Below are 15847 nucleotides of genomic sequence, written 5' to 3' on the forward strand. Positions count from 1 at the left end.
TAACAGGTTAATGTAAGATATGTAACCATTATTAAAGTGGCATTATTTAAAGGGGCATTGTTTAAAGTGACTAGTGATCCATTCATTAAAGTGTCCAGTGATGCAACGTGACTGGATCTCAATGTATACAGCAGCCTCTCTGAGTTAGTGATTGCTGTTTAGCAGTCTGATATATATGATTTTATCCACAACATTTTGGGGAAAATACCTGTGTAGGCCCCTAGTCCATTCTCTTTTAACAAATAAATAAATAAAGCATTTAACAATAACCCCTCCGCTCATTCAATATATAAATAGAATATATATATATACCTTGTTAAAAAAAACCTAACTTTTATAATATACAATATATACATATTAATATGCATAGTTAGATATATAAAACAGGCATTCTTTAGATTGTAATTTCAACTCACCTTCAAAATTCTCCATATGTTTAAAGGATTGCAGGGGCCTCTTACCGTCTATATCTTTTCAGAGCAGCCACGCTACTGTGTCCTAACTGAGACATTGTAGGAATTAACTTTTATAGGTCGGGGTGGATAGGTATCTTCTATGTTTAAGAGGACGGCGTGATTGACTGCGACAGCCACCCCATGGAGAGCACCTCACAACTGTTTTTCAAACATTTGTGAGGTGCTCTCCTGGGGTGTAAGGGGTGTAAAACTTTTTGTTGATCACCACCCAGAGAAAAAAACACCTGTTGTTTGGGTATCCTTATATACAGTACATATAGCCCCCTACTGCTGAATTGATGAGAAAAAAAACATTGGTTCAAACACACATGCAGAGACACACACACACACACACCAACCTTTTGAGGTACATAGACAGAGAGAGACAGCCGGATATTTCATTCAATGCAAATTACATTTAAAAAAAATATTTAGTACCGAAATGCATACATATAACACATTTTTTATTGAACAATACTGTCATTATTCTTTAATTCCCTCCTTAGAGAAAAAGGCCTGAGGAAGGATCTATGGTAAACCCACACCGCCATCGGTCTCTAAATCATCATCGTCAAGATGTGACCGGTTCAGACATTGTCTCTTCCCCGCATGATATCCCGCTCCATCCAGGTTTCGTATGTTTTCTTTTCTAGGATAGATCAACCATCTTGCCATTAGTCCCAGGTTCTGTCTTAATGATAGAAGGACCCATTGTTCACGATGTCGTAAAAGATTTTCCACTCGTTTCGTCATGTCAAGGTCTTTATGATAATCCCCCCGCCTGAAGCTAAAGACAAGCACAAAATAGTTGACCTCTGTGCAGGCTTTTGAAAGTACATATGAACTAACTGATTTGAACTATTGAATTCGGCACAACCTAAAATTGTCACTTTGGAGTCTGGACTATATGCCACTGAAGAGATTCTTATGGCTTTCAAATCATCTCCCCTGTAGACTTCCTCTTCCAATGCATACCCCGGGAGGGTTGTCCCACTCAGGGCCTGTTCGATCTGACATAGAGCAAGTCTTATCTTAAGCCATTCTCTTATCCGCAACGCAAGAGAAAAACTCCCTGAAAAAGGGTGCTGAGGCAGCTGTTTGTGAAAATCTTCACCGTTGAAACGTTCGGTTGGAAAATGTAACCCATATGTCCATCACTCATATCATGCACACCATTAAAACAATCAGAGGCATCACAAAGAATGGCTTCGATGGTTTTGTCATTGTGTTCATGACACGAAGGACACAATACACCGACAATTGGTCTAGGAGCCATGTTTTATATATTTCTTCTTTAGAGTCTTCTGTGGTTTAGCTCTCGAGGTTTCTTGGCGCTCGTTGTGTTCATAGATCTTACTTATACTCTGGCTGACCTACCCCAGAAATTACTGTTTCATATACAAGATCCCGAAACAGCAGAGCCATAAATTCACTACAACATTGCCCTACTCTTTCAAATGTTCAAACATTCCACAGTTCAACAAGGTCACTACACATCAATCACCATGACAGCTTTAGTTTAAACACATGCTTCACTTCAAAGGAACAGCTGCACTATCAGGTTACATAAACACTCACTCGATAGCGTGAGAACATCCAGACAGGATGTACATATATGGGCATAACCACGTGACGCATAAAATACGTCATCAATCACTTTTTAATACATGCCGAATACTGTATTCTCTCTCTCCCCCCCATGGCTCTCTGAAGAACAAAATAGCCCTGTGCCCTCTGAAGAACTGAAGCCCCTGGTCCTCTGCCCTCTGAAGAACAGGACAGCCCTGTGCCCCTCTGAAGAACAGGACAGCCATGTGCCCCTCTGGAGTACTAAACAGCCCTGTGCACCTCTGAAGGGCTCTGACCACTACAAGGTAATTCAGCGTTTGCTCTTATTGCACTACCTCAAAAGTAACTTATACAATATTGGTTACTGAGATGAAATTACTTTTCTTTTGGAGCCAGTTTCCCAGACACAGATTGAGCCTAATCCAGGACTGCATTTACGTACATTAGAATGTTGGTGATTAACAGGAGGAAAAAACACACATCATAAAGTTAGTATTGCATGCAGTTTAGTACTGGTCTTCGCCTACTTCACACCATCCACATGGCACTGACCACATTTTCGGTCTAGCATAAATTGGCTTTTAGGAGATTATACATTTCCTGAGATCAGTTAACATGACCATTATAGCATTTGCTTTTAATTTAATTACAAATTCTTAAATTCTGTGAAAAACAAGGTTTAAGCCTGCATTTACCACAGACCTTGTTTTTAGTGTTGATCTAAAAACACAATTTTCCCATAGGATTTGTCCAACAAACCATGGTGGAGTTTGTGCCATTACTATTGCTCTCTATAGCAGCTGGGTCTGGCCTACCTAGTTCATTTAATACATATTTTCCAGCGAGTGGTAGTCTCACTTCCCTTCCTTCTCAAACCTCATTGTGGCTGCTTTGTGTGATCTACCTTCTTGCCCTTTGTGCTGTTGTCTGTACCCAATAATGTCTGTACCATGTTTTGTGCTGCTACCATGTTGTGTTGCTGCCTTGCTAGGTTGTTGTCTTAGGTCTCTCTTTATGTAGTGTTGTCTCTCTTGTGATGTTTTGTCCTAAATTTATATTGTATTTCTTTTTTAATTTTAATCACTGGCCTTTTGCCTTTTGGTAGGCCGTCATTGTAAATAAGAATGTGTTATTAACAGACTTTCCTAGTTAAATAAAAAAACAGGCCAGCCCTGTGCCCCTCTGAAGAACCATTTCATCCACTGGCACATTGAATGTTTCCTCTCCAAGCACTGTGAGTAACCCTATACATTTTCTTTCATTACTATGAAGAGTCAATCACATACACAAACACGATCACATTATTACACATCAATGTGATTTTACTCCTTGCTTGGAGTAACTCATTCTTTGTTCTTTTGTCTAACTGTGTGTTTTTTTGTCTTCCCAGTCACATCCTGTCCTGCCGTTAGTGGAGGAGTTGGGCTCTTCTCCAACATCATCCATCCATGATTATCTTTTATCTGCACTGAAGCCTCAACACCTCAACCCTGTCCTGCACTGAAGTCAAGCCTCCAAACACCTACTCATGCCTCATACAATCACTGCTGCCCTTCCCAACAGTGTAAGTAGCTCTCTCATTCCCATTCCCCATAATATTTTACTATAAATGTATTTAATAAACGTTTTCGGTTAAAATAATTTGGTAAGGAAAAACTCGGGGCCTGTTATCTTTCATTATATCAGCTGGGAGTTCAACTTGACCTGCCTTTATTCTGTTTCTCTGATCCACCCGGTGTCTTTTCCACAGGAGGCCATCTTGATCTCCATGTCCAGCCTGAGGAAGAAAATCACAGCCACATTTCCAGACAAGGCCAACGGTTCGTAACAGGAAGTGGCCACTGACAAACCATCACTGAAAGGAAGTCAAAAGGACTAATAATTTACACCTTTTATATACTTCTGGGATCAAATGAATGGACATTCTGTGCCATCAGCATTTTTTATTCAAGAATAGAAGATCACAGCACAAGTGAAGAATCACGATATTCTTGGTGGTACTCCTTGTCTTTTGTATCTGGTCAGTAGGTGTGTTCCATCTATATCCACTGTTACCCTTTTGTCTTATGTTTCTACTATCCCCTGTGTATAGGACTCCATGCAAATTTAAACGTCATGTACATGCATCTTTTTTCAAATGTTATTTGTTCTCAAGACACACATTACAGAACATTCATGAAGAATAACAAGTCAATCAGCACAATGCTAACAATAAATAACGTGATACATTCTTTTGGATCGTTCAAACTAACAGCTGCATGCCTCGGGATGTCACAGAGGTAAAGGGTCAAAGATGACGAGACAATGTTTGTCCGTGTCATGGTTTGACAGGATAAAATAAACTCTGCATCCAGTACAGCACAGTTGTGTGAATGCCTTAACCTCACACACCCTTACATTCAACAGGCATGTTATGATTCCATTGGGTTGGCACAAGCCAACCTACAGTGCTATAAATGTAAGCTTAAAGTGTTCTGATGTTGGTATTTGTACTGTGTTAAGTGAAAGCCACACAAGGTTTGATTGGATAACGTAATGCAACAAACATGTCACTTAATTTGAGCCATACTGTCTATAAGCATATGTCCCTGAAATGAATTCCTTTAACGTCTTGGATAATACAATCTCCCCTCAGTATGAGAAAGTTTATATTATAACATTTGCTTTTGAGGACTTTTTTTAAACAAACATTAGAAACATGTAAAAATATTTTTTGGGGTTTCTATTTACAATAAACATGAGTTGCCCTATAATTAGAAATGTGTTTTTTATTTTACAAAGCTAGCTATAAAAAAAAAGCATAAAATCAAAGGTTACAGTTTTTTTCTGTGTACCGCAAAGGAGTGTGTAATTTCATTGGAATTTCATTTTCTACTGTACACAGAAAAACAGTATTAACTCCTGTAAAACTTAGATTTTACACTTTTTAGTAGTTAGCTTTCTAAAATAAAAAACACATTTCTAATTTATATTACTAGTTACAAACCAAGCTCACAGCTTCTTTTGTGAAAGAAATACTTAGTCATCACAGGGCTACAGTAATTCCCAAGATAAATTACTACCATTCAGAGAAGGGGGCATACCTTGTGAGAGGAACCAGTCATCTCACCATGTGGGGTGAGTGAAGGTGATATTATACTGCTTGGCCCAGTGTGCAAACACCTGTTTCTCCGTGATGAACCGATGGTGGGGCCCCTTTCGGCCCTTCTCGTTCTGCAGGTAGGTGACACACTCTTCTGGGCCCCTGGGCTTGTAGTAGTGGTAGGGCATCTTCTTGGGCTGGGGCTTTTTTCTAGGAGAAGGGGCGTTACAAAGGATTGCATTGACAATGTGCTTCAAGACAATCAGCATACATAATGGGTAGCAATAACTCTATGGCTCCTTTGTAGACAAGAAAGATAGATACCCGCACACTGTCGAATGCTCCCCTCGCTGTTTTACAGTGCAACGTTTCGACCCAAAAGTCTTCGTCATGCTTCTTTCATAGAAACACAATCATAATACATAATATTACATTGTGTATATGAAAGCAATCCTGTCAACTGCAGACAATGGTTTCATAATAATCAGCATTATAGATGAACCATTTGCTCACTGAACACATTTAGGATTACACAATGTAATAGTTTGATTTAAGTGATTGATAGATTGCTATTAGTGATTTATCGTTATGTTTAGCCTTGTTCATACTCACCCACAGTGACTGGGTGGAACCATCCCGTACACTTTAATATTGTCACACATCTCAATGGCGATCACCATGGTGAACCAGCCAGTGCTCAACCAGGACTGAGACTTCGCTCTTTGGAAGGAAACCGTAGGATAAAATGTTAGTGAGAAAAAAATAATTCTTAAGAAGAAAGCTTTTGTATTTCTTGATAGGGGCATTTCTATCATTAGATGCCAGGAAAATCATCATGTTGTGATCATCAAGAAATGTAATTAGAATTCAATTATAATTTGTATTCATGAATTGAAGCTGAATTCCATATTGAATTGAAATTTCATGAAACTGAATTAATTTAGCATTATCCCATCGTTCTGTCCTCATTCCCACCTTCATCCCTTTTACCCACCTGTCTCGTCCAGTCTCTTTCTGAAAGAGTGTATCAAACTTATGCATCTTGCTGGGCGTGATTGTGAAGCTGGACAGGTTACTGTAGGTCATGCTCACTCTCTGGATCAGACGGTACAGCGTTCCTTTAGCCTCTCTACCAATCTTGGTGGGCGGTCCCCAGAATATGACCGCAGAGTTTGCTTTATGATCCGTGTGGTTGAGAAACTCGGTGGGCTGCCTGACCACCCTGAACACGCTGGAGTGGGCCACCACTCTGAGAGTTGTCCGGTTGCCCACGTCACGCTCGAACCCTGTGGTGGGGGCGTCGTTCATGCGGATCACGCACTGGGTGCGGTCGATTTCCGGTCCGGCCCCACTGCCCAGTACGTGGCTGGAGCTGGTCACCAGAGCACAGTGGTGGCAGTGCAGGGTCATATTCTGGAGAGGGAATGGAGAAATTTCAGAAAATATATACAGTATATAATTATCTTTCTCTCATGCGGGTCGTTCCATGAAATGAGTCCCCGTTTGTCCATTTGATATTTAAGTAGAAATTGTGTACCAATATTGGATTTTAAAAGCCTGCTATATTAAATGAAGTGCCCTTTAATATAGACCACATGCAAAATATCTGATTTTTATATGAATAATGACTTGCCAAAATGTATGTCGCTCTGATTTCTCGGGAAGATTTTAACCCACATAACCCCAAAAACGGTCATTTTAATATATCTTTTTTTAAAGATTTTCAAATGAAACATTTAACATCTAATAGTGTAGTGTAAAAGCAGGTGAGCTGTTTCTACTGGTGTTTTGTGGTGTAAAGTTAAGTGGGTCGGGCATAACACATCAACCCTTTTACCCATAGACAGACAGTTGCCCCTCAAGCTCTAAGAAATCCATAGATAGACATTCAGTTGCTCCTCCCTGTTGCACACAACAACCTAGCAAGCCTAGCACATAACGTTCTGAGAACCATATTTTTCTTACAGTGCATTCAGAAAGTATTCAAACCCCTTGACCTTTTGAACATTTTGTTACAGCCTTATTCTAAAATTGATAAAATAAAACATTTATCCTCAATCTACACACAATACCCAATAGTAAAGTAAATAAACAGGTCTAGACATTTTTGCAAATTTATAAAATAAAAAACACATACTTTATTTACATGAGTATTCAGACCTTTTGCTATGAGACACGAAATTGAGCTCAGGTGCATCCTGTTTCCATTGATCATCCTTGAGATGTTTCTACAACTTGGAGTCCACCTGTAGTAAATTCAATTAAATGGACATGATTTGCAAAGACACACATGTCTATATAAAAAGGACCCACAGTTGACAGTGCATGTCAGAGCAAAAACCAAGCCATGAGGTTGAAGGAATTGTCTGTAGCTCTGAGACAGGATTGTGTCGAGGCACAGCTCTGGGGAAGGATACCAAAAAAATGTCTGGAGCATTGAAAGTCCCCAAGAACTCGGTGGCCTCCATCATTCTTAAATGGAAGAAATTTGGAACCACCAAAACTCTTCCAAGAGCTGGCCACCCAGCCAAACTTAGCAATCAGGGGAGAAGGGCCTTGGTCAGGGAGGTGACCAAGAACTTGATGGTCATGGACAGAGCTCCAGAGTTCCTCTGTGGAGATGGGAGAATAGTCAGGATCAAGGGAAATGTGAATGGCGCAAAATACAGAGAAATCCTTGATGAAAACCTTCTCCAGAGCGCTCAGGACCTCAGACTTGGGCGAAGGTTCACCTTCCAACAGGACAACAACCCTAAGCACACAGCCAAGACAACGGAGGAGTGGCTTCGGGACAAGTCTCAATGTCCTTGAGTGGCCCAGCCAGAGCCCAGACTAGAACCCGATCGAACATCTCTGGAGAGACCTGAAAAATAGCTGTGCAGTGATGCTCCCCATCCAACCCGAGAGAGCTTGAGAGGATCAGCAGAGAATGGTAGGAACTCCCCAAATACAGGTGACAAGCTTGTAGCATCATACCCAAGAAGCCTTGAGGTTGTAATCGCTGCCAAAGGTGCTTCAACAAAGTACTGAGTAAAGTGTCTGAACACTTAAGTAAAGTAGATATTTCAGTTTTTTTGGGGGTATGTAATACATTTTAGAATAGGGCTGTAACGTAACAAAATGTTGAAACAGTTACGGGGTCTGAATATTTTCCGAATGCACTGTTGGTGGGAATTTCAGTACTTCAGCATAGCGTTTTCTCATGGTTCTATTTAAAATCATGTTCTGAGAAACTTCCATAAAAACATTGGTAACGTTCAAAGAACATTCTAAGAATGTTATTTAAAATCCTACATTCCATTCAACAAAACTCAATCTTCTATCTTGTTAAGTGTGTTCATGTGTGTTGGCCACACCCACTAAATTCAGCCACACCTGATCCTAATGAGAGCTTTTTTCCTTTGAAATGGGGTCTGTTTGAATAGACAAATTAACAGCTTTGTATGAGTTAAATAAAGATGGCATGCTAGCTCCATCCTGGTGGCGCAGTGGACTAATTCCATGGATAGAGAACACAATAAAAAAAAGTGTTTGCATGATTAATGCCAAAGCAAATGAATTTCCATGTGTCCTATCTGTGCAAGGAGTTCAAAAAAAGTTAACCCAAACTAAGCTAGCACTATTATTAAAAAAGTCTTATTGAAACATGTTCTCAGAACATTAATTACCTTCAAAACAACCTGTAATTTCCATTCTCAAACATTAATGAAACCTCCCTGCAACCTAAAAATGTACATTCCCAGAACAGCTGAAATTTACCTTGCGTTCTCAGAACGTATAAAAAACGTTTTGTTTTACCGGTCAGGAAACTTCGTTCCCAAAACCAACAGGAAACCAAAAACGTTCCCACAACTTCCAAGGAACCAAATGTGCTAGCTGGGAAGCTTCCATTCCCTTGTCACAAGGGGATTTACGGCTGATTTTAAGTCAACCCTGCTACTTTATTTGGCACATTATAGGCACATTTTTATTTATTTCACCTTTATTTAACCAGGTAGGCAAGTTGAGAACAAGTTCTCATTTACAATTGCTACGTGGCCACTTACTATAGTCTTTTTTTATTGTATCTCTTGAGATGGGAAAACATTTTGATTATTAAGTTGAACATGTGTTGAGTTGAACGTTTTTTTCCCCCCACCAAGTTACACTACACAAAAGGGACTCATTTAATGAAAGACCCATGCACAAATATGAACATACACTGCACATGTACTGTAAACAAGCACACCACAAGTATACACAGCTATATGAACACAGTTGAATGGACTGTGCAACAGCTTTCCACTAGGAACAGTGAAGTTTTACTTCATTTTGAACTTGGGATGTTCCTAAAAATAAATGCATGTTTTGTTTTTGGGCTGTGCATGATTGCGTCTATGAATCATGCAGTATGTAGCTACATTTAACCAGTGTTAAAAAATGTATCCACTGATACAACTTGATGCCGCAAGTGTGAGCGGGAACAGGGTTCAAATTACACCTAAAGTTTTGGAGGTGCCCTAAAAATAGTTGACTTGATCAAGACTATTTGAACCCTTTGGGGGAAGCAAATAGTAATGTTTTTAGGCTTGTGGGTGGGAGTACATTTATATGTTATACTGATTGTTACAAGGGTGCCCTGCATATTAATATGATTATTACCACCATATTATTATGGTGGGTAAGCTTACTGTAGGGGAGAGTGGGGTAAGTTGAGCTAAAGGGATACATTGAGCCACTCAATGCTAAAGGGATACATTGAGCCACTTAATAGGAAACCATACATAAAATTAATCATTTGACCAAATATTTAGGAAGAGGTCATCATTCCATAGAGTCTGTGAAGGATAAAATCACATGGAAAAAGTGATAAGCAAGTTAGGTCCAAAGAATTTGTTAGAGGTTTTATGATGCTTGTATAAAAACTAAAGTAGATCATTTTAAGATTGTTCTGTACATCAGTTGGGGTCTCTATAAGCTTCAATATGAGGTCCTAAACCTAGCATGAAAGTGCATCCTTGCAGTGGTGTAAAGTACTTAAGTAGAAATACTTCAGTCATTTTTGGGGATATTGATATTTTACATCACTACATTCCTAAAGAAAATAATGTACTTTTTACTCCTTACATTTTCCTAGACACCCAAAAGTACTCGTTACATTTTGAATGCTTAGCAGGACAGGAAAATGGTCAAACATCACACACTTATCAAGAGAACATTTATGGTCATCCCTACTTCCTCTGATCTGGCAGACTCACTAAACACATACTTGATTTGTAAATTATGTCTGAGCATTGGAGTGTGCCTCTCTGGCTATCAATAAATACATAAAACATCTTAGTATAAGCAATTTTAAATTACTTATACTTTTACACTTATCCTTAAGATATTTTAGCAATTACATTTTACTTTTGATACTTAAGTATATTTAAAAACAAATACTTTTAGACTTTTACTCAAGTAGTATTTTACTGGGTGACTTTCAATTGAGTCATTTTCTATTAAGGTATCTTTACTTTTACTCAAGTATGACTTGTAACTGTGTGAGCTAATGTAGTAAATGTTTGCCATAGGGCATGTTGAGCCAATGGCCATAGGGCATGTTGAGCCAATGGCAAGTTAAGCAAGTTGAGCCAATGGAAAGTTAAGCAAATTGAGCCAATGGCAAGTTAAGCAAATTGAGCCAATGGCAAGTTAAGCAAATTGAAGCGTTTTCTACCCAGGCGTAATGCAAGGCGTTATATCGCGGAGATATGAGGTAACAACAGTGCCTATGTTAAAAGTGTTTTTTTGTTTTTTTAAGTACAAAGTGTTTGTTACGTGGTAAGCCAGTGTTAAAATATGCTTCAAACTATTAAAAAGACAAAAAAGTGGTTGGGATTGTGTTAAATTGTGTCTGGGAAATAAAGATATACATGGATTTAAAAAGGTAGTGGTAATACTTAATTCAGTACTGACATTTCTAGGCGGCTTAACTTACCCTGTTCCACAGCTCAACTTACCTCATACCTGTAATGTTTACATTAATTCTTGAGGGATACACAACATCCTGAAATATGTAGATATCTTTGTTAGAAACAATACTATATTTCCCTAGACGGCTCAATTTACCCCACTCTCCACTACCGGTTTGTAGTGTACTGCATGTTCTGATTAAATACTTGTTCTGCCCTATGAGCACAAGATGTTGAAAAAAATATATGTTTGGTTGAGCTCCCATGTGTTTTATATTAGAGTGGCCTTCTTGACCAGGTCTAAAGGATTAAATAGAGGTTCCATAGAATTTCTCTGTAATTCCAACCCTGAGTGTGAGTTACCTTGTTTCCATAGACGGCAACATAGCCCTCCTTCCCTGCCCATTTCTTGAGGTCGGTGACCTTGATGGCATGATGAGGCGTGGACGCCCTGAAGGGACTGTATAAGGGGCTGATGTCGTTGCCACTGTTGGAGCTATAGAGGATGAGGAGGGTCATCAGGAGGAAAATGGCTCCGAAGATCACCATCTTCTGGCTCTGCTGCCCTTGCTGGAAAAGATGTGGGGGTACATGTAAATTATATGCATCAATAGTTATTGCTGTGTTGTTTGTTACTCTTTAGTGACAGACTGTTACAGGAAGGTAACAAATCGATTAACTGGCCAGCGTGTACACTGTATTTGGTTCTGGGTGCCGAGATCAATGTTAGTGCTTTGTTTTCGATCTGACTGTTCAAATAAGGCTGTTCAAATCCCATTTGCAGGGCAAACTGGTGACTTACAGTGCATTCAAACTCCTTGACTTTTTCCAAATTTTGTTATGTTACAGCTTTATTCTGAAATTGATTAAATTGTTACAAAAAACAAATATATTTTAACTGAAATATTACATTTACATACGTATTCAGACCCTTTACTCAGTACTTTGTTGAAGCACCTTCGCCAGCAATTACAGCCTCGAGTCTTCTTGGGTATGACACTACAAGTTTGGCACACCTGTATTTGAGGAGTTTGTCCCATTCTTCTCTGCAAATCCTCTCAAGCTCTGTCAGGTTGGATGCGGTGTGTCACTGTATTGCTATTTTCAGGTCTCTCCAGAGATGTCCAGGCTCTGGCTGGGCCACTCAAGGATATTCAAAGACTTGTCCCAAAGCCAGTCCTGCTTTGTCTTGGATGTGTGCTTAGGGTTGTTGTCCTGTTGGAATGTGAAGTGTCACCCCAGTCTGAGGTCCTGACCACTCTGGAGCAGGTTTTCATCAAGGAATTCTCTGTACTTTGCTCCATTCATCTTTCCCTTGATATTGACTAGTCTCCCAATCCCTTCAGCTGAAAAACATCCCCACAGCATGATGCTGCCAACACCATGCTTCACCGTGGGGATGGTGCCAGGTTTCCTCCAGATGTAACACTTGGCATTCAGGTCAAACAGTTTGATTTTGGTTTCATCAGATCAGAGATTGTTTCTCATGGTTGGAGAGTCCTTTAGGTGCCTTTTGGCAAACTCCAAGAGGGCTGTCATGTGCCTTTTACTGAACAGTGGCTTCCGTCTGGCCACTCTACCATAAAGGCCTGATTGGTGGAGTGCTGCAGAGACTGTTATCCTTCTGGAAGGTTCTCCCATCTCCACATAGGTACTCTGTAGCACTGTCAGAGTGACCATCAGGTTCTTGGTCACCTCCCTGACCAAGGCCCTTCTCCCCTGATTGCTCAGTTTGGCTGGGTGCCCAGCTCTTGGAAGAGTCTTGGTGGTTCCAAACTTCTTCCATTTAAGAATAATGGAGGCTACGGTGTTCTTGGGGACCTTCAATGCTGCAAACCCTTCTTGGTACCCTTCCCCAGATCTGTGCCTCGACGCAATCCTGTCTCGGAGCTCTACGGACAATTCCTTTCACCCCATGGCTTGGTTTTCACTCTGACATGCATGGTCGACTGACAGGTGTGTGCCTTTCCAAATCATGTCCAATCAATTGAATTTACCACAGGTGGACTCCAATTAAGTTATAGAAACATCTCAAGGATGAGCAACTGAAATAGGATGCACCGGAGCTCAATTTCAAATCTCATAGCAAAGTGTCTGAATACTTATGGAAATGTAATATGTTTTGTTTTTATACATTTGTAAAAATGTATAAAAAACTGTTTTTGCTTTGTCATTTAGTGGTATTGTGTGTAGGTCGATGAGGAAAATGTTTTATTTAATCAATTTTAGAATAAGGCTGTAATGTAACAAAATGTGGAAAAAGGGGTCTAGATACTTTCCAAATGCACTGTATTTGAAGTTCAGGTTTAATTAGCATCTTTGCACCATATGTGACATACATAATGTTATGCTATAAAATTGTACAAAACATAGGCCTATTACGGACAGTAATTATACTTGATAGCAAATTCTACAAAAACAGTTAATTGAATCTAGAATAAGCATTTCAGGTCCCTTGTAATTATCTTTATGAACACTAACTGAGGGTGTATCAATTCTCAGAATTAACTTACCTTATCAACTAGCCTCAGCCCCATGCTTCTAGATCAGGCTGAGCTACATCACATGTTATGTGCTTTTCTGGTCATCACCCCTGTCAAGAGGCAGATGATCCATAGTGAATACACACTAAATCTTTCATAGGCTGCTATGTGCATGGGCTTATATTGTCAATACCAATTCACTAATCCTGTTGTAGGTCACAATTGTCATGGGAAATAATACAAAAGCAATATGTTGTCCTGCAGAATAATCTATTGTGCTTATTGCATTGCAAAAAAAGAAGGAAAATAAACATAGTGGTTGTCAAATTCTTGAGAAGTGTGCAATTCCGACTGATATCATAAATCAGCCTAGGCCCTATCTGTTTTACAGAACAGGTGCAGTGGTTTATCAAAACAAACACCCCTGGTTTAAATAGAAAGTGATATTTGTTGCGCCCACATTTCATTTTAGCGCACTGAAATCTTTGTGGACAAAACTGTTAATCCGAGCCTATCGAAACATATTAAACATTACAATCCAATAGAATAAAGCCATTACTATGGGAGACATGACAATTTTCCGTCAAAGACCTAAACCAGTTGCCTCACCGCTCACGCAGCCAGCCATCAGAGATGATTCGTGTTGACACCATAAATAGCTTTATTTTAAACCATAATAGCGGAAAATGGCGGTCATTCAACAATAACAGTGGATTAATGACAAAATGTAATGGAAACGAGGGTTGCTTACCAACTCAGAGTTTTATCCATATGAGATCCGTCCGTACACCATTGACGTTTGATCTGTCAGCGCTTGCCCCATCTTCCTGCACAATTGTAGGAGGGACTGGCTCCCCAGCTAACACATATTGTTCATTGAAGTTGTTGGAACGTAAGTTTTTGGTTTCCCATTGGTTTTGGGAAGAAGTCATACGTTTTTTGACCGGTAAACAAAACGTCTTTTAAACATTCTGAGAACAGAAGTGAAAATTCCGCCTGTTCTTGGAACTTAATTTTTAGGAGCAGTGAGGTTCTGAGAACGTTTTCCTATGGTTCCCTGAAAGTTTTTCTGGGAGGTTTTATTAACGTCTGAGAATGGAAATGATAGGTTATTGGAGGTAATTAAATAACGTTATGAGATCATTCTCTAAATGTTGTTAATGTTTTGAACTAAATTTAAAGGATATATGGAGGTTTTTTAACCTGTTAGGGCTAGGGGGCAGTATTTACACGTCCGGATAAAAAAACGTACCCTATTTAATCTGGTTATTACTACTGCCCAGAAACTAGAATATGCATATCATTATTGGCTTTGGATAGAAAACACCCTAAAGTTTCTAAAACTGTTTGAATGGTGTCTGTGAGTATAACAGAACTCATATGGCAGGCAAAAACCTGAGAAGATTCCTTACAGGAAGTGGCCTGTCTGACAAGTTCTTGTTCTTCTTGACTCTCTTTATTGAAAACTGAGGATCTTTGCTGTAACGTGACACTTCCTACGGCCCCCATAGGCTCTCAGAACCGGGGAAAAAGCTGAATGATGTAATTCCAGCCCCTGGCTGAAAAACATTAGCGCCTTTAGTAAGTGGTCTATCAGAGGACAATCTGACTGAGGCGCGTGCACGAGGTGATCCCATGTTTTTTTTTCTCTCTCTTTGAACGTAAACACGCTTTCCCGGTCGGAATATTATCGCTTTTTTACGAGAAAAATTGCATAAAAATTGATTTTAAACAGCGGTTGACATGCTTCGAAGTACGGTAATGGAATATTTAGATTTTTTTGGTCACGAAACGTGTCGTGCGCCCTTCTTTACACTTCGGATAGTGTCTTGAACGCACAAACAAAACAGAGGATATTTGAACATAACTATGGATTATTTTGAACCAAACCAACATTTGTTATTGAAGTAGAAGTCCTGGGAGTGCATTCTGACAAAGAACAGCAAAGGTAATAACATTTTTCTTATAGTAAATCTGACTTTGGTGAGGGCTAAACTTGGTGGGTGTCTAAATAGCTAGCCCTGTGATGCCGGGCTATCTACTTAGAATATTGCAAAATGTGCTTTCACCGAAAAGCTATTTTAAAATCGGACATAGCGAGTGCATAGAGGAGTTCTGTATCTATAATTCTTAAAATAATTGTTATGTTTTTTGTGAACGTTTGTCGTGAGTAATTTAGTAAATTCACCGGAAGTTTGCGGGGGGTATGCTAGTTCTGAACGTCACATGCTAATGTAAAAAGCTGGTTTTTGATATAAATATGAACTTGATTGAACAAAACATGCATGTATTGTATAACATAATGTCCTAAGATTGTCATCTGAT

At 39.4% G+C, this 15847-nt stretch overlaps 1 protein-coding gene and 1 long non-coding RNA gene across 8 annotated transcripts; one reads left to right on the forward strand and one right to left on the reverse strand.

Moving 5' to 3' along the window:
* Nucleotides 1-441: 441 nt before the first annotated feature.
* On the forward strand, nt 442-4382 carry LOC106562876 (uncharacterized). 5 transcript variants are annotated; one of them, XR_014379423.1, is made up of 4 exons: nt 442-1085; nt 2169-3258; nt 3415-3588; nt 3775-4382. It is a non-coding gene; the product is annotated as an uncharacterized LOC106562876 (long non-coding RNA). The 5 variants fall into 5 exon arrangements; XR_014379424.1 differs by having other exon boundaries at nt 449-2329; nt 2421-3258; XR_001319120.3 differs by having other exon boundaries at nt 785-2512; nt 3164-3258.
* Nucleotides 3948-14358, reverse strand: LOC106562874 (alpha-N-acetylgalactosaminide alpha-2,6-sialyltransferase 6). 3 transcript variants are annotated; one of them, XM_014127935.3, is made up of 7 exons: nt 14274-14358; nt 13553-13632; nt 11403-11609; nt 6101-6519; nt 5719-5826; nt 5431-5499; nt 3948-5316 (listed from the first exon to the last, which is right to left on the reverse strand). In XM_014127935.3, exons 2-7 carry the CDS (start codon nt 13574-13576, stop codon nt 5130-5132), a joined length of 1014 nt encoding a protein of 337 aa, XP_013983410.1. In that variant the 5' UTR covers nt 13577-13632; nt 14274-14358; the 3' UTR covers nt 3948-5129. The 3 variants fall into 3 exon arrangements, with proteins under 3 accessions (XP_013983410.1, XP_013983409.1, XP_013983411.1); XM_014127934.3 differs by having other exon boundaries at nt 5431-5502; XM_014127936.3 differs by lacking the exon at nt 5431-5499.
* Nucleotides 14359-15847: the final 1489 nt, after the last annotated feature.

This window comes from Salmo salar, chromosome 11 (assembly GCF_965601325.2).
Source record: "Salmo salar chromosome 11, fSalSal1, whole genome shotgun sequence".
NCBI lineage: Eukaryota > Metazoa > Chordata > Actinopteri > Salmoniformes > Salmonidae > Salmo > Salmo salar.